Here is a 21,798-nt window from a genome sequence, read left to right as displayed (position 1 = left end):
TTTAACATGACATACCTTTCATCCACCTATTTTACATAGCTCCTTCTCACCCAAGGCCACATAAGAGGTTAACAACTACTAAAACTTCAGCATGAAAATCCCTATCCTAACATCCCAGCAAGATGTTCATCTGGCATATGAACAAGACATGCTGCACTAGGAACTATTACTGAATGCAACAATAAATATTTCTTTTCCTTTCTCCACACATAACTGCCTAGAAGTTACAACAAAACAAGCAAGTACAACAAGCATCATGAGAACTTAGAACCACTTCTATAGAAATTTATTATACAATGTTGTAACATCATTTTATCCCAATTGCTGATATAGCCTCTACATGCCAAGACAGATACCTTTACTATTACCTTACAAAAAAGGTATTTGAAACAAGTTTATTTCCTATATCCCCAATAATTTGAAAAGAATTTACTTAGAATTCTGGCTAGGATCTTTATTATCTTGGATTGTATCTTCTGACAAACTATTTATTTATTTATTTTTGGCTCATTCATTATGTTTTGGTCATTGCCTGTTTCAAAGTTGGTTGCTACTGCTCGAAACAGATTTTTAGGCAGAAAAGCCTAAGCCCAGAAAGGTAGTGGAAAGGTCATCTGAACGCAGTCCTGGGTTCTAGCTGGTCCAATCTGAGCAGGAGAGTTGGGCCAAATGAGTACCAGAAGTTCCTTCTAATCTCAGCCATTCCACGAAAGCAGCTTGGATTTTAGAAAGTAAAAGCCATCCTGTATGGACATATGCATATACATAAGGATAAAAATACATATGCATTATACACACACTTACTTTAAGCTTGTCAGAAGCCATTGCGCCATTGTAAGAGCATATGCGCTGGACACACCACACAGATCCTGGTTGGTTGGGTTTTTTTTGTTCATTTGTTTGTTTGTTTTTTAGAATAGAATAAAAGCAGTCATTTTGCTTTCACTGGCACATGAGAACATCCAACTTTCTGACAGAAGTACTGAAACCAATGTTATAATCTGTTCCAGTTCTATCCATTATGCTTAATACGTTTTAACAAGATGGCTGACATTTGTGCTTTGAGGCCAATGCAGTTCAGTCACTGTCTGTGGCATTTAAGCAGCGAGATAAAGATTTCAAATAATAGAAAGTACTTTTCTGGAATTAACATTTTATCATTATAATCAAAGTAGGGAATATACATACAATGCCTGAAAACAAGAAGTAGTATCTCCTTTGGACATCAACTAGAATCACGAAGGTGATATGCAAATCACATTTAGATATGAAAATCAATGACTTAAAGGTAAAACTTAAAAAAAATATGCTTGGTCAAGTTCTTCCAGTGTTCAAAGCAATCTCTCAATGCAAATACAGGAAAAACAGTATGTAAACACAATAATTATGGTATCCAAACAGCGCAGTTGGTAAATGAACTCTTGCTGGTCAGCAGAAAGGCATGTTAAGGCAGCTCGTGTTTTCTGTTGTTTTTGACTGTTTGGGAGGAGTGGTGATTTATTTGTTTTCTTACTGAAACCACTTTTACAGTTGGTTTAAAACCATTTGAAACTTTACAGTACACTTATCCCATCGATAGGAGAGAACCATTTATGGCTTTCAAATAAACAGTTCTGACGCACTTCACTGTATTCTGGGATGACCTCACGCTATCATCTGACCACTTCACTACTTCTACCAGCAATCTCTCTGTATCTTGTCTTGATCTAAACCAGGATTTCACATCTCAACTACTTCAGTTGAATCTCCAGAACAGATGACTTTTCACCAGTATATGTATTAGCAAATTTAACATAAGAAGCTGAACTGCTGAGCAGAAATAAAACTGCTGTATGCCAAGGAGTGCAAAATTTCATTTGTTCCTTTCAGCAGTACTTAACAAGCAGCTTATTGCACCCTTATTTTCTACACTGACTATTCTATGAAACACCTAAGTAGTTTTCACAACTCGATGCTGATTTGACAAATCTGCAACTAAAGTATTCCTCTGCAAATCTGTTAGTATCATTCTATCATTTACCTTCTAAAATTAGGTCAAGATCTGAGAGAAGGCTGTCCTCTGCAGTGTGTGCTTCAGAAGGAGTAACTTACCATCTGTATTCGTTTCTCCCACTTCAAAACGCTTGAGAACTTTGTTGAATTTGTATTTCACAATAACTGCTATTGCTCTCACTTTATTTTTATCCTTTTGCATAGTTGTTCCCTCAAGTCAGTAGGGATCAAGAAATAGGTATATTTTGAATTGCATCATCACAAAGCATCCCAATTGCATACAAGAAATTAGAGCACAACAACGTAAGTGTCTTCTAAAAATCCGATGTTGAAATTCCAACCTATAAAGTTCATCTAACACCGCTTTATCAGACTGCTTGAAACATATAGGCAACACTGCTTTCTCTATCATTTTATGTCACAGGTAAAGCTTCCCTAACAGCTACCCTTTTCTCTCTCAATATTTCCCCCAGAAAGGGAGCCTCAGGGACTACGAACTTCAGCAAATACAGTCTCCAGCAGATGACAAAAGTAAGTAGATCTCCAAGAAAAAAAAATCTTTACAAGATTGAGAGCTGCAAAAAAAGAGAATCTTCATTTCTAAAGAAACTTCCATTTTTTAAAATATTCCAGTTCCACCGACAATTTTAAAGTTTTAAAAATATACTTTTGAATTAAACCCATCACAATAAGGTTCATGAAACAACACCAAAAGGAATAGATATAAAAAAACAGGTATCTTACCTTGCCTGCATCCAGCCTTTAGGCCAAAGTGGTTTCACTTCTGTTTCCATAAAGGTTTTGAGGTAATCTTCAGCAGACTGACTTCTGTTTGGCTCTAGCTCATAGCATCCTAGCTTGATCTTGACAAGATTACACAACAAAGATCTGCAGAGTGGAATACAATGGAAATATTGAAAGAAACCAACTTTTCAAAAGCTCAATAGAAACAGACTGAGAAATGGAAGTGCTGATACTGTACAGCTGCTGTTCATTGCCAAGTGATTTTTTTCCATAGAAAGAACCAACTTCAACTAAAAAATTGGCCATCACACAAGTTGCTAATACAGCTGGTATGATCTGCCACTGTTCTCCTGTTTTCAGCAGATCATATAGCTCATTTCTTTTATCATTTTGTAATTAGTTTTACATCTTTGTTGTTTCCTCATAACTGAAAAATCTTCTCTCACTTTGCTCACAATTATCTCATTTAAGATCGATAATGTCTCAAAGCATGTGAAATCCATTCTGTGCTGAATTATTATTTCAACAGAACACTTTCTGACATGGATGCTGCCTTTAAAGATATAAAAGTGGGCATAGCTAAGTAACATTGACTCTTCTGAGCCTCATGAAATAAAAAACAGGTTAAAATACTCATCTTTAAGTACACATCCCGCCAGGTATCCCAGTTAAACCACAACACCAAGTTAGCTAGAGCTGTATTTATATACATGTAAAGCAGCATGTGATACATAATGTATCCATAAAAATGTACAGTATACATAATAAATTCCATGAAACTTACTTCCCCATTGTCTTAACGTATTATAGATAAATAAAGATTCCAAGTTAGAAGTTCAACAGTTCCTTTTAATAATATTTATACCTGTTTAAAAATCAATTTAGAACTTGCATGAGGAAATACTAAATTAGAGGGATCTGTCTGCTTAAAAGTCCATTATTCTTCAAATAATCTAAATAATCTTATTTTTCAGTAAAAACTACTCTGGGAAACAGAAAGGAGAATTCAGCATTTCAGATGAGTGCGTGTTCTTGTGAGACAACAGAATTTGTGTTCTAATGTAACAGGACGGGTTAAGATTCATGCATTCTGGATGCTGGCTTTCCCAAGGACTGGGAGGCTTGCCAAACCAGCACACCCAATTTTGGTTCTCTGTTCTATCGTGGCCCAAGTTTTACTGCTCACTGAGTGACAGCTTTTTGTGACATCCTCAGAATGGTGTGAAGCAGGCGCATCTCTGCTTACACTTCTGTTCTTTGCTTCAAAAAGCCCACAGTTCTATGACCAGGAAAACTCATCTGTGTTTGGATAAAGTACATAAGCAAGCAATGAAAAAAGGGTTGGGCATGGGATGATTTTGCCTTTCAAGTTAAAGAAAAGCATGTTTACAGTGCAGCATTTTAGCTTGCCTATTTTGCCTCCTAACATTCCCCAAAACTTCTAAAAAGATGTACTTCTGCGACCAATTATTTATTAAACAATACTGCGTAACAACACTCTCTGCCAAGACTCTTACATGAAATCAGGGAAGAATCTTGGTGGAAAATGTAGTTTCTCACCTCACTGTGTCATCCCAATGAAACTTCTTTCTGGGCCCCACAACCCTCTTTCCAGGTTTCTCATCATCATCTTCCTCTGATCCATTTTTCTCTCGTTCATCTTCTGTTTGCAACCTACATTTAAAACAAATATAGGTATACAACATATAAAATGTTTCATTGAAGAAGTGTTGTTTTAGGTGTTAGTAAAAAAAAGGACTTGTCTTCACATTCTAGTTATACCCTCCCTGAAAGGGTACACAATTTATCTACCCCTCCTCATTGCTTCACAATCCTCAAAGACAAGTGAAGAAGACACACTGTATGGATGCTGTCAAGGATGTTGTCTCTAAGTTTAATGTAGTGCTTTCTCCTGGGAAATGCAAAGATGCTGATAAATCTGCTAATGCCTCTCTCTGAGTCTAAATCAGTTAACTATGAGGGAAACAACTGCAATATAAAAGGACAGAAGAATCATGAATCTGAACATATGCTCCAATTTTCTCCTTGTTAATCCAGCATGTTGGGTACGTCCAGTTTCCTTCTCACAGTTTACAATTTCTTTCTCTCAGTATCTACTTCATTCAGTTAATGGAATTTCTTTCTGAAGTCAGGTGATAACATCACTGAAACAATACCATATACTTTGTACAACTCAACTAGAGCTCAATACTTTGCTGAGCTCAGAGAATGAAGGACATGGAGACATACTTCCAGGTGAACTCTAAAATGGAAATGTGCAGATCCCAGAAATACTTACTTGGCATTCTTAGCTAGATTACGGGCCTGACAATCCTCTTGATATTTGCATAACTGTTCAGGCATGACATTACTGACAGCCAGTTTCAACTTCTGCAGTGGTTCTCTCAAGCGGTCATCCTGTGAAAAAAGAAACACCAAATTAGTCCTACTAGATACAATATAAAAATAACTTGAGATAATTTCTCTGAAATTATTTCTCCCTCACTCCCAATAGGCTATACTGTTGCACTGAACAGGATTCAAACATGTAGAAAGTACTGCTGCAGGCAATAGTTAGTACTGGAAATATTAATGCATGCACTTGAAATTTCTCATACAATTAATGTAGTCTTGAGACCAGAAACGATGAAAGATAGTCACAAGGAAACAAGTCATGAACATCTCAAAACATTATAACAATCTCATTTAATAATCCTTCCTAATCAAAATATGGAAGGAAACCTCAAGAAAAAAGCAAAATGACTGGACTGATGAACATTTCGATATTTTAAAATAAGTATATGATGAATGAAGTCTCCAAAAACTGTAGTATAAAAATATCTTTGGTAATGATCAAAATCTATGTATTTGATTGCCTGTGTATTAGATTATTACTAGAAGTAATTTTTTTTATGTACCTCAAATGCAAGGACTATGAATTTAAAACAGTCTCCAGATATTAAGAACTCCAAAAATTAAACTGAAATAATACTATGTTCTCCCTTACATTTTAACTCTCTTCCATATCCTGGGACCACATTTTGGTTGGAAGTAAATCATCTTTAAGGTCCCTTCCAACTCAAACCATTCTATCATTCTATGATCTTCTGCCTTTGTGTTCTCAGTCCTAACTGTTTTCTGAGAAGAGTTAGAACACTATATGCTATTATATCTTAATGCTTAATGTAGAAATAGCATATGAAACTGATTTCCTGCTCAGCAGGTTCTGAGTTCTCTGTGCTCGCACCCTCAGATCCTCTGCAAGATTTCGTCCTGAATCTCATCTAAAGAACCAGGTCAGGACACTTCAGATCACATAAACCTTTTTTAATTCAAGAGAAACACATACTCTTTAAGAGGAAGGAAACTGCAAATGAAGCAAAGTACTTCTAAGACTTGAAAGCAGCATACATGCACAAATAATACAGGCTGGTCATCTATAATCCACATACTCATTTTTTTTCCTGGCACAAAGATGAATGCAACAGTAATTTTTAGTTTGTCATAACCACAGTAATTGTGGCTCTCTAGTTCTCTTTTTATCTACTCTGTAGAACTATGCAGCTTTCAATATAAAAGCATTTCATTCTCAAAATAGAAAAGTCTAATATACTTAAAATATTTGTTCTTCAAGTAGTGACAAGAGTGGACAAAAAAGCATTTATGCTGATCTAGCAATTGATAAAGAATCTTTTCCTTTACTCAAGACAATGGCTTTTTCTCTACTCTTCTGCAATCTATCCTTACTGTTACATATTTGACTCACACTGGCACTACTCTCCCCCCCGTTACCTGGACATTGAGGTGTAACTTCTTCAGACGCTTTATCAGTGTGTCCTTATTGCATGGCACAAAAGCCTCAAGGTGAGAGTACACTCCATTGCGGATGGCAGGATTTATCTCCTGTAACTGTAGCTCAATACTGACAAACAAACAAGAGACAGCCAACCAGTGAGGCACTCCAAGATGAAGATGACAACTGAACAAAAACCTAAGGAAGCTTCGTATGCATAACATTCTAGCTATGCATACTTAAAATAGCAGCCTGGGATATATTTTCAGATTTATTAAATTAACTTTTTTAGAAAAAAAGAAGTCTTAATGGTAAGAAACCATTCAAAAAAAGACTTTCAAATGCATACTTCCCCAGCAACATAGGATGCTGCTATCCAAATTTTATTTACTCCTGCCGTTTCACATCACTATTGGTAATATTTTGGCTGCTGGTCTTCTAGAGATTACTTCTTTTTATTCCTTAATATTACTAAAGACATAGAACCGTATATGTTAAATGCTTAGCTAAAGGATTACAGAATAAGAAGAGTCAGCATTTTTCTTCATGAAAGCTAAAGGTGTTTTGATTTATGAAGATGTGGGACAGCAAGAAAAAATGGCAAATTTGTTGAATTTCACACATGAAGTCAAGGACACAGGGCACTACAAAACACTTTACAGTGGAGAAAGACAGACAGATAGTCATGACAGGAATTGTATTCATATATAAATCTCTTTACCTAATTACTAGCTTAGACTGATCTACCTTCATTGACTTTTAAGGGCTTTGTTGGAACAAACTGAATAATACTTCCTCTTCTGTACTTTTCCTTTCACCCCATTTCCAAAAAGGAAAGGCTGTACAGATAAGCACTTACTCCAGCAGAATATTATTCATGTCTTGTGTGAAAAACTTCTTCCTGCCTTCTTCATCAAACATCTTGGCAGCCTGGAAATACAGATAAAAAAGGATATTCAAGAGTTCACAGAGGTCATTTTAATCCCAACATTTGTAGCTTTACTTTTACAGCTATATCATACTCTTATTTTTCAGTGAACAACATTGCCCGGGGAAAAAAAAATCCGCTAAACTTAACTATTTAGAAAAGGTGAAGATTACTATCATACTCAAATAACAACTCTTTGTTCTAGTGCTCACAATCACTCTATTTAGAATCTCCCTGGATTGCTGATGTTAACATACTAGTTTTTTCAATAACCTTAAAAAAAACACACCAGGACTGCTGTTTTATTATCTCAGTGGTACTGACGGCTCCAGAAAGAGCACTACTTGATGTTCTTGCTTGTATGACTAGTCAACACATCACCATCCTCAAAGTATAAAAGCCTTAGTTTCTTCCTCTGCTATGTACCTGGCCCAGTTACAGTTTTCTAGCCATTCTTGGATCCATCTCAACCCTTCAGCATAATTTCTACAGTGGAACTGTATATGCTAGAGGAATGTCTCATCCCCCTTTTCTGGTGCTGTTGAGCATTGTCTCCAACTTTAGACTTGGGGCATAAAAACTGGAAAATCTGCCCCACCAACTCTTTGGTATTTTTGTTTGGGAAGGAAGAAAAAAAAGCAAGATAACTCATATGTGCATTTCCCTTAATTAGAAGTTTTTCCTAGTCTCTCAGGAATGCCTGTGTGGAATTCCTTTATCTTTGTTTCTTTCACTTATATTCTTATTGTCCACAAACCTTGGCAGCTTCTACTAAAAAGCCAAGTCAATTCCCTGCACTGTTCAACAACAAAAAAAAAATCAGTAAAATTTCTCTACTCTTCCTCCACTCTAGGGATCTATATAAGTCAAGAGAAAAAAAACAAAACAACTTACAACGCTTACTATCTTGAGACATTCTAGCAATGGGACCTGAGATCCTGAATATCCAAAGAGGCTGAAAAAGTATATCCTTACAGAAATGTATGCAAGTGCATTATCATCATACTGTCCGACAAATACTGTAGGCAGTCAACATGCTATGTGGCTGAACAGCCAAATTAAAAAGGCTCTCTCTAATTTGTCTTTAAAGTATTTCAGCTGCAACTTCTGACAACTTAGGTCAATACTATATATAAATGCAAGTGTTAACTTGACAAAATTCCTTCATTGCTATTGAATACTTACTGTTTTTCCTCTTTGTAACTGACCCACTTATGTTTGAAAGAAATATTTTCTGAGACTGTGAACTCTACATTGCACAATAAAATAGGAGTCTGTTACTCCATCAGAAACTGTAGACAACCGTCTTGAATCGTTTACCATTTCAGTCATGAACATATACTGTAGGTTTTTTAGTTCCTGTGAGGACTGCACTCCGCTCACTACCTTCTACTGTAAAGTCATCTGCTGAGGGGATGGCACTATCTGTTTTAAGATTACTGAAGCAGTTGCTCTGCTAAAAAATAAGAAAAGTTATAGACATTTACAAGTGATAAGATACCAACAAGACAAGTTTGAAAGTCTTAGATCCAGTATCTTTAGGAATAATTAACACAAGGGTTATTACCTTTTAGTTTATGTAAAGTGGAAGGAAAGATGTTTTGACTTTCCAGTCCCAGGGAGATCTTACAGCCAATTTCCTTGTTATGTTATAATACTTAACAGTCCTTCTGGTCTTTGAAGAGGATGAAATTGGCGGATTCAAGAAACACTGCTATCACCCTTGGAATTTTTTGTTCCACAGACCGACCATTGTGACAGTTACCATCACAACAGAAAACAGGCATTTTATTACCTCCCTGCTTTGCGTGCAATATTGTCCTCTGCCACAGTACTTAAGAATTACACAATTAGGGAATTAGAAGACATTAATTTACACAGGGAGATCAGGAAGCTTTTATTGTAAATAGTCAGTGGCTTTCTAAATTTTTTTTAATCTCTTATCTAAATATATCATAACTCCATTCATGGAACATAGCTTACCTTTCTTTGCATTAAAGAGCACTAAAGCTGTGAATCTGATAAATGTCTGGAAAAAACTGTATAGGAACTTTTTTTTTTTTTAACTCCTTTGTCACTGATAACATGTCAGTTGATGGCAATTTGTAGAAGGTAAGGAAGCTGCAGTCTTTAAGTCAGTACACAGTCTAGTTCTTCCCCAAGTCTACATGTGGAATTGCTCTGCTCAGCCAGCACCAAACTTCCAGAAGACACGATCACAAGTAGAAGACTGTGGAATTAACTTTAATTCAGTGGCTCCTAGAAAACCTTTCTTCAAACTGGGTGGGGCTTTTTAGTGAAACAGCATGAATTAGGGGCAGGCAGCTAACACTTCCTTAATTTTGGCCTAATCTGGTTCTACTGCTGTTTTGCTATAAACTTATTGCAAAACTAACCTGAAATTTTGAAGGCAGGCAATCGTCTCTCTCACTTCAGTGACAATTAAACCCCTATCTGTATTTAGCTATGGACATTTTTAAACAACTAAGAATATTCTATAATGCTTACATACAGCTAAGATTGAGTAATGATAACTATCACGTTTAAGTAATAGCAAAGCAAGCTCTGCTGCTGTCACTATGAAAAAAACCTGCAGTTTAACTACTGCTATAAAACTTACTCTTGAGTAAGGAAAAGCTGCACTTTATTCTGAGTAAGGAAAAGCTGCACTTTATTCTGAGTAAGGAAAAGCTGCACAGGTAAGATCAGAATCTGGACAATCAAACAACAGTTTTCTTCTCCACATTCACATAACATCCACAACTGAAACAAGGAGCATGTAGTACCTTAACAGCTCTGAGCCTTTTCAATAAGCTATAGGGATGTTTGTAAGCTTGGAACTTAACATTTTTCATTAATATTTTTTGAGACTCCACTGCAACCTTCCAGAAGAAACCATTCCGTTCCCACACCTCCAACCCCCACCTTTTAAACTGGCAAGTTCATATCATTTGTGTTACAGAGGCAGAATTCCAGACTGACATTAGATTGTAAACTGCAACAGTATTTCAGGCTTCCTCTTTCAAGCTAAGTGAGAAAGCATAAATTCCTTAATAATTTAAGTAACTAATTCAAGTCAAAATTAATAGTAATATTCCCGTTATGGAATAAAACATTACAATTTGTTGAACATGTTAAGATTCAGTACAAAACCTTGTCCTCACTGTGAAACAAACACCATCTCAACTACTGACCTGCATTATCTCTACGCCCATTTTTATCTGAGTATAAATACAACCACTGACGTTAATTCCACATTTTTAGCATTTCAACCAGCAATTCAAGGATGACAACTCAGATCCTAATTATTCTTCCTTGTTCTCTCAGATTCTTGACTGCAAGCTGTCACTATTGAGTTCATACTTACTGTTCGAAGATCTCCAATGCGCTTTTCAAGTAGCATAGGCAGACCTTCTGGGAGGGCAGGCACCTGCTTGGGTGTCATGACCTGAGAGGTGTAGGTTGCATGAGTGACATTTCCATTTTCTCCTGACAGCTCAGATACTGGGCTGCCATCAGAAGTGCCATCAAGCAACTTGTCAAAGTCAATGTCTCCCAACATCTCCAGGGCACTTTCAGTTTCTTGCAAGAGATCACGTTCATTTGTGCTACCAAAAATGGAGAGGACAGGATCGCTGATCCTAAGATTCAAGTCAGAGATATCATTTCCTGCACTGAGAGAGGAAGAAGGAATTTTACTAGGGGTAGAGGTTGCAATAGTCACTGGAGGTTTTGGACTAGATTCCTTCTTCCTCATGGCTTCCTTCTCCTTTTGAAATTTACGGATCATGGCAGCCAGAGAAAGCGAGTCTTTATAAAATTTCTTTTTCTTCTTTTCAGACTTGTGTGAATTTAAGGCCATTACTCTGTAGAGGAAAGAAATATTTCATTAGAATGGTATGAGACTTTGTTAAAGGTAACTAAGGCCTTGAGAAATCTGTGAGTTTAGTACTACTCAAAAAATTAGCAGGGGGAAGGCAAGTGCTTCCATGTTCAGACTCTTCTACCAACTATCTCAAACCTCTGCTTGTCATATGATTTCATGATCTTCAGCTGAACGTTTTTTTTTTTAAACTATGTTATGTATACTTCAAGAAAAAGTTCATTTGCTCTACACTTGTCAACTTGTAGACAAGTTAGACTTATGGTTAGACTGACACTGCTAAAACACAAACTTGCCTGTCAGACTCCTGAAGAGTAGCAGGTTACTTAAAGTTTAGGCACGCTATTTACATTTAAAAAATCCTCCACACTAAGTATTTTTATGAAGGCTCAACATCTACATGCCACTCAAACTGAATGTTTACCCCCCAGTTCTTGTCCTTGATAAAAAAAACAAAAACAATTAACAGGTTTTCTATAACAACTGAATATCCATAAGACGACAATGTTCAATCAAGGAGAGCTTTCCAGGAGCCAATTAAAAATCCTATCATCTTAAAAGGCTATCATCCTTCCATGCTAGCCTCAAAACACAGGGAAGTACACAAAAATTAGTAAGAAATACGTAGAATAATCAAGCTACGTTTACAGTTTCCCAGAACAGAAATTTAGGGATAGGAAGTTATTTTTCATTAGAAGGTAGAAAAGAAAGATGTAATTCTTACTGTCAGAAAACTCTGGGTAGAATAATGATTGATAATACTATTCACAGACTCAAAATTTCTATATTTTCCACAATCCATCTTTCCTTGTTTTTTTTTCCCTCATTCTCATCCCCCAAAATTTTGAAAGTTAGTCTGTAGGATGCTTATGCAAAACAAGGAACATCCCAGACCAGAATCTATTAGCTATTAAATATGAATTAACAAAACAAAATTCTAAACAGCTGCGATAATCTCACTGTGACACGCAATCTCAGAAACAAACTTTGTATACAATCCAACAATTTATTTAAAGAAAGAAACCTACCCCAGCTGCTTAGGAACTTTCATTTTCCGAGGCTTCTTCTCCTTTTCTGTCCCTTCATCTTTCCGCTTGCGCTTCTTCATTCCACGATCTTCACTTTCTTTTAACTTTGCTATCTACAAAAGAAATTAAATACAGGACAAAGATTCTTCCATCCAAAAACATTTTTATGGCAAGAAACATCTAATTTTCCTTACACTTTGCCATTTGGAGCCAGAAAAAAATACCGTGATGTATGTGAAGACAAACAGTACAACAGGATTCATAGCAGCAATACCAGTTACCGATAATTCTCCAACATTACTTTTTTTGAGGCACAGGTAGACTGCCACCTAGCTTTTTCAGTAGCAGCACCTTGGAAGACCAAATTCTCCATTCTTCTGCTACCACAGTTGCATTGCTAAGTACAATGCAATATGGTATGGAAAATCTTTTTCGCTAATTCACAACAGTGGTCTCCCCTCCAAACTTCTTGGCCATCCCTAGTTTCTTTTTGAGGCTGGGTGGGAAAGCTGAATGGTGGGGGAGAGGAACGTGGGAGTGAAAAAAAAAAGTCTTCATACTGCACTGTCATTATGTGGCAACAATCAAAACGCTGCTGTTTTATCAGCACAGCGCTGTGTTACTAATACAAATCATAGCCCCATAAGGGCTGGTATGAAAAAATTTAAGCACACAACACAGTATACTTTTTGTGAAACATGCAGCATATATGTACGGAAGTATACACACATCTTTTAATATAGCTATTTCTACACTGTGAATTTATCAGGCTTTTTCTTTTAACTACTATTCTGAGTATCAAGAACATTTCAAATTCTATTTTCTGCAGAATTACAAAAGCAACGTTGGAGAACTTATGTTTTCATTATATGGAATACAATTCTTATAAAATTAAGAAGTTATTTGTCACTTAAGATGGACGGACACAATTTGTAAGCCTGCCTAAACAGGTGATTAGTCTTCCAAGACTGGACAGTCTGTGGACATCCTGACTTATTTCCTAAGTGCTTATGCAACAGTCACAAAACACAAGACTGCAATAAAACCATACCGTGTATCATTCTGCTTTCAATCTCTTCATCTGAAGCATTGAAGCACACTAAATCTTTTTCAATATCCGCCTAATTCAGTGCCCACTGTACAAAAAGCATAATTAATATCACTCACTTTAGGTGGCCTATGCTTTTTGTCTTCTGCAAAGTCATCATCCTCTGAGTCAGATGCCTGGCGGAACTGCAGTGTACCAGTGTTGATATAAAACCCTCCATATTTGGTTGTCAGGGATGCAGGAACCAATTCATCGTACTGGACAAGAAAAAAGGAAGAGTTTATCATCATCACTTAAGAGAATGTGTATGTAGTTCACTTACCATTCCATATGCATTAATAACTATACAGAATTACACAGGCACTGCCTGCTAGCAAAAATCAGGATAGTAATACTATTGAAGAACTTATTGGATGGGGAACAGAATATTAATATCCCAGAATCACCACTATACTTTCAAAATAATGCCTTGTTCTTGGAAGACAAGATTACAACATTAAAAAAAAGAAACAGCTCTGCTTTCTGAAGGAAGTGAAGATGGGCATGGAGGCCTTTTCTCCTTTAAGGGAGAATATTTCCAATTTTCTGTCTCTGATGGCACGCTACCTTATGCTAGAAGCTAAATCTCATGATACATGAACATATATATGGACAATAACGCACCACCTGCCTGTGAGCAATTTTACTGTTTACGAGTTGTTTTTGTCCTTGCAACAGGTAAGCATATTGTGAATTAATTACTTTTGTCTACAACAGCCTTACATGCATACCAGCAACATCACCAATTTAAAACGCATTTTGTAAATATACTGCCTCTACTGATTTCACATTCTAAGTTTCATACTTTCACCACATATCCTTCAATTCTATCAGAGAACGTATAGTTCAAACTAACAATATTTTCTAATAATGCTTTCTGTTACTCAGACATCTATAACAGGTCTTTTAGTTATCTGCAAGTGATAACTACAAAGTTATTTCCAGAGCTCATTTCTTGCACGTTTTCTAAGAAGGTAACAGTCTGAACAACCACCACTCCACAAAGGAAGAAGTCTAAACTATTTCAGAATTTTGCAAAACTGGATATTGTTATACCTCGGAAACTGAAACAACAGACATACTTGTTTTTGTAAAACAAGCATTAATAACTTTCTGGATTATACGCTTTGTTTCATGGAAATAGTCACAGCAGTGCTCATCTTCTTTCTGATTAGTTTTCATTAATACAGGACTCTGCGGTGCACTTGGCATGCTCAAACTGTCCCAACAAACTTTTTGCATTCCTTAACAACTCTACTCTACCTTCTCAAAAAACAACAAAAAAACCACCAGTTTTTCTTACCAGGTTCTCTGTTCTTTTGCTAAAACTGCTATGACATATTCCCCAAAGTATTTTCGAAAATTTGTTAATTTCTATGAAATAGCTTGTTAATAACAAATACTGAAAAATCTAAGGTGGTGAGCTTAATCAACAACAAATAGAAGCAACAGCTTGTTTAGAGGCATAAAACCAAAATGCCTACTAAGTGTTATGAAGTACCAAAAAGATACAATAACATTTCAATGACCAAGAATTGTTTCTTTCCCTTCTTCTGAAGGGAAGGGTGTGAGATTTTGACACATCTTACAGGTATGTACTCTGGCAGAAGAAAATGTCTACTTTGAGTTACAGCTGCAAGCAATAAATGTTTACTAGCAAGACCAAATGATTAAGAATTAAGTAGGACAGTTAAGTGGGAAACAACGTGTTTGCTATTTTGAACAGTGAGCCAGCAAGCCTTTCATTGCATATCTGCTAAGAGCTAATACATGCCAAAATTCAACAGGTTGAAAAAATTACTAGGGCAAGTACACACATTTTTAACTGCCACACCAGTAACTGGAGATTGGAAATCACTCACAGGAAGGGAACACACACAGTGCAATGAAGAGTCATTCACCAGGTTAATCTCCCCCTGCACAGATACTATATATAATGAAGATACAACTAGAGATAGAGTTTAAGAACTACAAAGTTTGGACCACCAAAAGCATGAAAACAGAAGAGTTATATCCCTAAGAGGAAAACAGTTAACAAGCACTTAAGAGCACAGTAAGTTGCGTGGAACAGCCTGAACTTGAAATATACGTGGATTTGATCTGAGTAAGTGGTTAGACATTTCAATGAGTCATTATCTTTATCTTCTTGGAATGGAAGGTTAACATGCAGTACAGGAATACAAAAAAAATAAAAACAGTGACAGGATCTATGAAATACCCTGAGATCATATGAAAGACTAGTGCAAGAAAGCAGGAGACTATTAAATAAACAAATTGAAAGCAAGATGATTTAGTTATGGACTTGTCATTCATCTTAAAAGACTAGGACAATCATGCAAAGTGAACCAAAGAGTGGAGGCTGGGTAAAAACTTCAGAGAAGCCTGATGTTTTTCCACAGGCCCTCAGAACCAGCTTCATTAAGTACAAGGAGATGAAAGAGAAAGGAAATAAATGATTATCCACAGTAGTTAATAGACAGAGCAGGCATTTCCCTTTTGAGCTGACAGGGCGTAAACTGAATTGGTGAGGTTAGGGCTGTATGGGATCAAAACAGAAGCACAGAGTAGCTGCCAAGTTTGGAGGAGAAAGTACACAGTTACAGCTAAGGCTATTATTATAAGAAGTAAAGAACAAGTAAAGGGAAACACAAAGAAGACTTGGCTGCAGAGCAATAAAGGAAGCCCTAGAGAACATAAAGTAACAATTAAAGACAGCCCGCAAGTGAGAAAAACATGAATTGCAGCAAGTGATTAGTATGATCAACATGATACATGGCACAAATCCATGAAAACAAGTTGACCACAAAGGCACATTTTATTAAATATAGAGACGAACAGACTTCCATACAGTCAGCAGCAAACAATGTCAACAAGATAGTGAAGTGCAGCTGACCAGTTAAGGTTTCATCAGCTTCCTCCAAGGACTATGAATTTAGTCCAACTTCCAAAGACCTTCTTGACATTCAGTTCTCCCTAACCCTTGATGGAATTTCATTTTTACCCATCAAAATTTGATTTGTCCTCAGCCTACTGAACAAGGTATAAATCTAAAACGGAGTTCTACGAACTACAGTGTAACTAGTATCTCACACCTTCCAATGTAAGCTCACTGCCGACTAGTGCTCTAATTCAACATAAAATTTGAATAAGAATTTATAAGATATTGGCAACAGCTGGATTTAGCTTAATTTTGAAATTTCTCCAGGACACTCAAAAGCCATACAACTCTTGCAACTTCTGAATCTTCTGATGAAATCTTTTTGCTTTGCATGAGCTTTTTCTGTGTATGAAATCACAGCTCTTGTCTAATTTTATTATTCAAGGAAATTTTTTGAACTCCTTTACAATGCTCTCATCTTCCTTATACATTCAAAGACTGAGAATTAGAATTGTCAGATATACAGACAGGATTCCACTTATGCATTGGTTCCTGTGAACAGAGGTTTGTCTCACATTAGATTACGAAGAGATTCTGCAAAGTAGAACTGAGACTGTCTTAAAAGTACATCATTACATAAATTATTTTCATCTACTACCCTTGAGCTACAGTATTATTCTTCTAGTTTTGTTTCCACGTGAAAGGTAATCTAAAAGTTTGTTTTTAAAATAAATTAACCAGTTTCTACTTCATTCTTATGCCAAGAAGAACAACAAAATTATACGTTATTATATTATATATAAAATAAACCAATTTAGTTCTGAAATCCAAACCCACAGTATACATCTTGTCTGCCTTTGTGCTCGGATATTCTGGTTACAATCCTGCTTGTTCAGTTCTTCACCAGAGAACAAGCTATATTATAGGAGTACACATACGAAAAGGATTTTCAACACTTCTGCATTAACTCCTAGAAATGAGATTTGCTGTAAATACATACAAGCATTTAAAAAAATATAACCGGAGTACTGTTTGTTGTGAGACTAGCTTTATTTGGATAAAAACAAGTAGAGACCGTTTTTGTTCCTTGTTCAGGGCATTTCTGAGAAGGCTCTAGCCAGCTGCAGTGGGAAGTGGGGAGATTATTCAGTGGGCTCATGATCAACAGCAAAGCCAAGCTACTCAAGTTACATTGAATATGCTTGCTTCAGTCAAACGAACCGAGCATCAATACAGTTACCTAAATCAAGATTCTTCATGCAAACATGCTTCTTTCATATCTTTAAGAATATAAAGTTTTTAAGAACTGAAATACACTTTTTGGCTCTGACATCCTTTAAGGATGTTTTTAGACAAAAACCAGAAGAATCATTTAGGAGAACAGCAATAATGGAATCACAGAATGGCTTAGGTTGAAAAGGACTTTAAAGATGATCTAGTTCCTAACCCCCTACTGTAGGCAGAATGCACAGTGTTATCTCAAATACGGTTAAGAGTGAACAATCCACTGCTTTTCTAATCCAAGATTACACACAAAAAAATATTAAGCAGAAAGCTTTGTAATGCTAAAGGATCCACTTTCACAAGGTACAGTTAAGTTTTGTGGTGCCTTTTATTTAAGTAGGTTGCTCTGAAAGAAATGCCTCCTATTTATTTCCATGGAAACAACAATAACTCTATTTCACAGAGAAAATTCTCAACTACAAAAGAGTATTTTTCAACATAGACACCACCGTTAGCTATGTATTTTCAACAGTGATGAACAAAAGCCTGCATGCCTTGCTCACAAAAATAGCATGGCTGTCTGAAACATTGCTTGTCTTTCACATTGCTGTCACCACTGCTGAGATGTACCACTCGCTGCCTCACTGTGCTCGCTTTTGCTATTTGGTCTCCATAAGTGAGAAGCAAGCATCAATGAATGTAAATTTTCCATATGCAGGAATTCAGTGACACACCTTTGCTTCATTTGCACTTTCATGCCAGACACCATTTTGTCCCTCTGATACCATCTGTCACATGGCAACAAAACGTAACAGAACATTGGCAGGACGTACTACCAACATCCTCTTCCAACACCATGAGCCAACATAATAAAATAGGAAGCATTACTTTCAGAGCAGAATTTGTATTTCAGTTTAAGTTATAAAGTGTATGACCACACGTAACTACTGTTATCTGTTCAACTCACTTCTTTTGAAGATTGTGCTCAGATACACATTGCGTAATTAAAAGTAGTAAAATTTGAACTGTATTTTAATGTATTGTTTAATCCTTCTAGCTTTCATGTTTCAGAAAAATGCTTTTGAAAAAAAGTTATGCTTTCCTTTTCCATTCATTTAACGTGAACTGCAGACACTTTTGACACTTCAGACAAATGCTCTTATCCAAGACCCCTGATTCTGGCTAGTTAAAAACCCCTTTATATTGCAGTAATAACTACGTCTGAATATTTTTGGAATACACTTCAGTTGCTTGCACTGCTTAAGTATATTTCTCTACTCATGAAGATCAGCTGACCCCAGGCTAGCATCTACCCCTCCAGTGGCTCTGACTACTTAAAAAGTGACTTTGTACTTTCAAAAAAAGAAAGATTGAGGGGAAGAAGTAAAAAAAATCAGTATTATAAATTATTAATATATAAATCTATAATTAATATGTAACTTAATATGATTATATTATCAGTATTATATTATCGATATTTATTTCTTGCTACAGAAGTCTTGACATACACCGATTTAAGCAACGCTACCACAAAGGCCAGATATACTTTTTTTTTTTTAAGTACTTGAGAAGCTGCTTGAGCTTTTTGTTTCTGAACTGTCTCACTGAGGTCTTGAAGTAAATGAACAGTCTTAAAAGTATCTGATTTAAATGTAAGTTGGAACTACTTACTCATTCCTTCCTAAAAAATGATATTATATTTTGCAGAAAAAGCATTTTTAACAAACACCAGATTCGTTCTGTGCATTCAACTTAATTCATCTAGCCATAATGAAACTTGCACTGCAAGAATGCTTGGTACTGTACTGGGCTTATACAGAAAAGTTTTGGTATCAGGCAGGCTGCAGGAGTGGCCTCTGTGGGAGGCCCTAGGTTAGATAAGAGCCAGCTCCACCCAGCTCCAAGAGGGACCAGCTGCTGGCCAGAGCTGAGCCACTGAACAATACTTGGTAGTACCCGCAACAGAATACTTAAGAAAGGGTTAAAGTTGCTGTGGGGAAGCAGCTGGAGATAAGAGTGGAAAAAAAAAAAATAATCCTGCAGACACCAAGGTCAGTGAAGAAGGGCAGGAGGTGCTTCAGGCAGATGTCCGTGTACAACCCATGGAGGAGACCACTGTGCAGCAGTGGATGAGGCCTGAAGGAGCTCACAGTCCATGGAGAGCTCCCACAGAAGCAGACCTCGGGCCAGAGCTGCAGCCCATGGAGAGGTGCCCACAGTGGAGCTGCCACCCATGGGGACCTATGCTGGAGCACTGCAGTCCTGAAGGCTGGGCCCTATGGTACAGATCCACAATGGAACAGTCCTTGAAAAGCTGCAGCTCATGGGAAGCCAACCGATGTGAGATCCGTGTGGGAAGGATGGCATCCCATGGGAAGATGCTCCTACACGGAGCAGAGGCAGAATGAGCATGAAGAAGTGGCAACAACAAAGCATTATTATGGACAGAGCACAATCTCCATTCCCCTGAGCCCCTGGGGACAGAGTGGGAGGTACAAGGTAGATGAAGGGAAAAGTGTTTCTAGCTTGCTTTTAGTTCTTACTATTCTAGACTGTTATTAATTGGCAACACATCTTCCTCAAGTCGAGCCTGTTTTGTCTGTGATAACTGGTAACCAATCTCCCTGTCCTTACCAAAACAGACAAGTTCTGCTGAGGAGGGAGAGCGAGAGCAGCTGTACAATACTTGGCTACCTACTGGTGTTAAACACAACTGTCCTGCATGTGGAACAGTATCTCCTTTATTTGTTCAGTACTCCACTTTACACCCTTATTTATCTTGGAGGGAGGAGGGGCACAAAAGCAAAGAAAAATTTAATTGAAATTTGCCCCTGAATTCATTAGAATGCATATGACATATCAGCTGCCAGCCAGCAGATCTACCCTGAAGACACCTGGGAAGCATGCAAGATATCTTTTATTAAAGGTGACACTGTGCACTGGTCCCCAACCACTGGGCAAAGTGACAGTGAACAAGGAAGACAGGCCAGTAATAACAAATCTATATCCAAAGAAACAGCTAGTAAGTGAATATCTTGAAAACAAAAAAAACCACCCAAAACTTTGAAGCGCCGTCGTATATTTAGTGAGGATGAGGTTACAGAGGCTTACAAGGGCAGCTTTTTCCACATGAAAAATGCAGTACTAATGTTAAGTTTACCTCTCAATCTAAAATGTAAATATGTTTAATAATGGGTTCTAGGCACCATTTTTCCTGTACAAGCCTCTACAGCATTAGCAGGTTAATACTTAAGACCCTGAGGTGCTGACCATCAACCAACATCTCTGTTGCACTTGGCATTTATGTTTTGCTTCATTTCCTGTCAGTTGGGTTACAGGGCATCACTGTTTCAAGACAACTTAAACTGCTTATAGATTTCTAGGTAGGCAGTTTTCCCCTCTGTGTTCATCTATCCAACACAGGAAGGTGCTTGGTGGTTTTTGCTTTTGGATGCGCAGGTCTAAGTAAGAGCCAATAGCATACTCATTCACTAAACACCACGTCTTTCTTCAGATCCCCATTCTATATGGCATAGCAGGAAATTCAGAGCACCACATGGAACCTCCATGGAAGGCATGCAACTGACCAAATATTCCATCACAAAAACAAGCAGAGCTGCCAAGGGTGAAAAAAACCCAACAAAAACAGCAGACATACCAGATACATCCAAAGCATACAGCAATCTGTAACTATGTTCTTATTCTGTAAGAAGAGATGAGTTCAAAGGAAGATGCAGTGTAAGAATTGTAACTTAGGGTAATACATACCCAAGTATATTTCTCCAATATTTTCCTTTGTCTGGCTTCATGTTTTAGTTAACTAAACTGCTCTTCAGGAGCCCCACCTTTCCGTGTTCAGTAGCCACAAACACTTTTATCGTCTTAATGATGTCTACTGAATAGGTAAGACTTCTGCAGTATGACAAGTATTGATTCTTTCCAGAGAGAACAATGAAAGTAGTTTTGTAAGATCAGGAATTATCTCAGGCAATTTTTCTTTTTGCTGAAGATGAGGCACTGGTGACCTAGCCTGACAGCCCTGAGCCCAATCAACCCTACCAGGGCAAGTACCAGCACCCTTTAAGGAGTGACTGGAAAAGCCTCTTTGCTTAGGTGAAGTCCAGTTTTATCAGTGCTTTCCAAGAATCTTCCTCTAGAAACACATGCCCTGTAGTTGTTTGTATTTCAGCCTTACTGAAGTCTGTTACTTGAGAATCATGTCATTATCAGAGTCCCTGAAC

General features: G+C 37.1%; 1 protein-coding gene across 1 annotated transcript in view; it reads right to left on the bottom strand.

Moving 5' to 3' along the window:
- Positions 1-21,798, bottom strand: part of UBN2 (ubinuclein 2) — a 57,893-nt gene that overhangs the window by 22,798 nt on the left and 13,297 nt on the right. Inside the window, exons 5-12 of the mRNA XM_021394816.1 lie at positions 13,536-13,673; positions 12,369-12,481; positions 10,825-11,323; positions 7,389-7,459; positions 6,529-6,658; positions 5,036-5,154; positions 4,297-4,410; positions 2,737-2,880 (exon numbers count right to left, since the gene is read on the bottom strand). Coding sequence (XP_021250491.1) covers positions 2,737-2,880; positions 4,297-4,410; positions 5,036-5,154; positions 6,529-6,658; positions 7,389-7,459; positions 10,825-11,323; positions 12,369-12,481; positions 13,536-13,673 — 1,328 coding nt within the window. The remainder of the gene's footprint in view (positions 1-2,736; positions 2,881-4,296; positions 4,411-5,035; positions 5,155-6,528; positions 6,659-7,388; positions 7,460-10,824; positions 11,324-12,368; positions 12,482-13,535; positions 13,674-21,798) is intronic.

The sequence above is a fragment of the Numida meleagris genome, chromosome 1 (genome assembly GCF_002078875.1).
Source record: "Numida meleagris isolate 19003 breed g44 Domestic line chromosome 1, NumMel1.0, whole genome shotgun sequence".
Classification (NCBI taxonomy): Eukaryota; Metazoa; Chordata; class Aves; order Galliformes; family Numididae; genus Numida; species Numida meleagris.
This window is presented reverse-complemented; position numbering and strand designations above follow the sequence as displayed.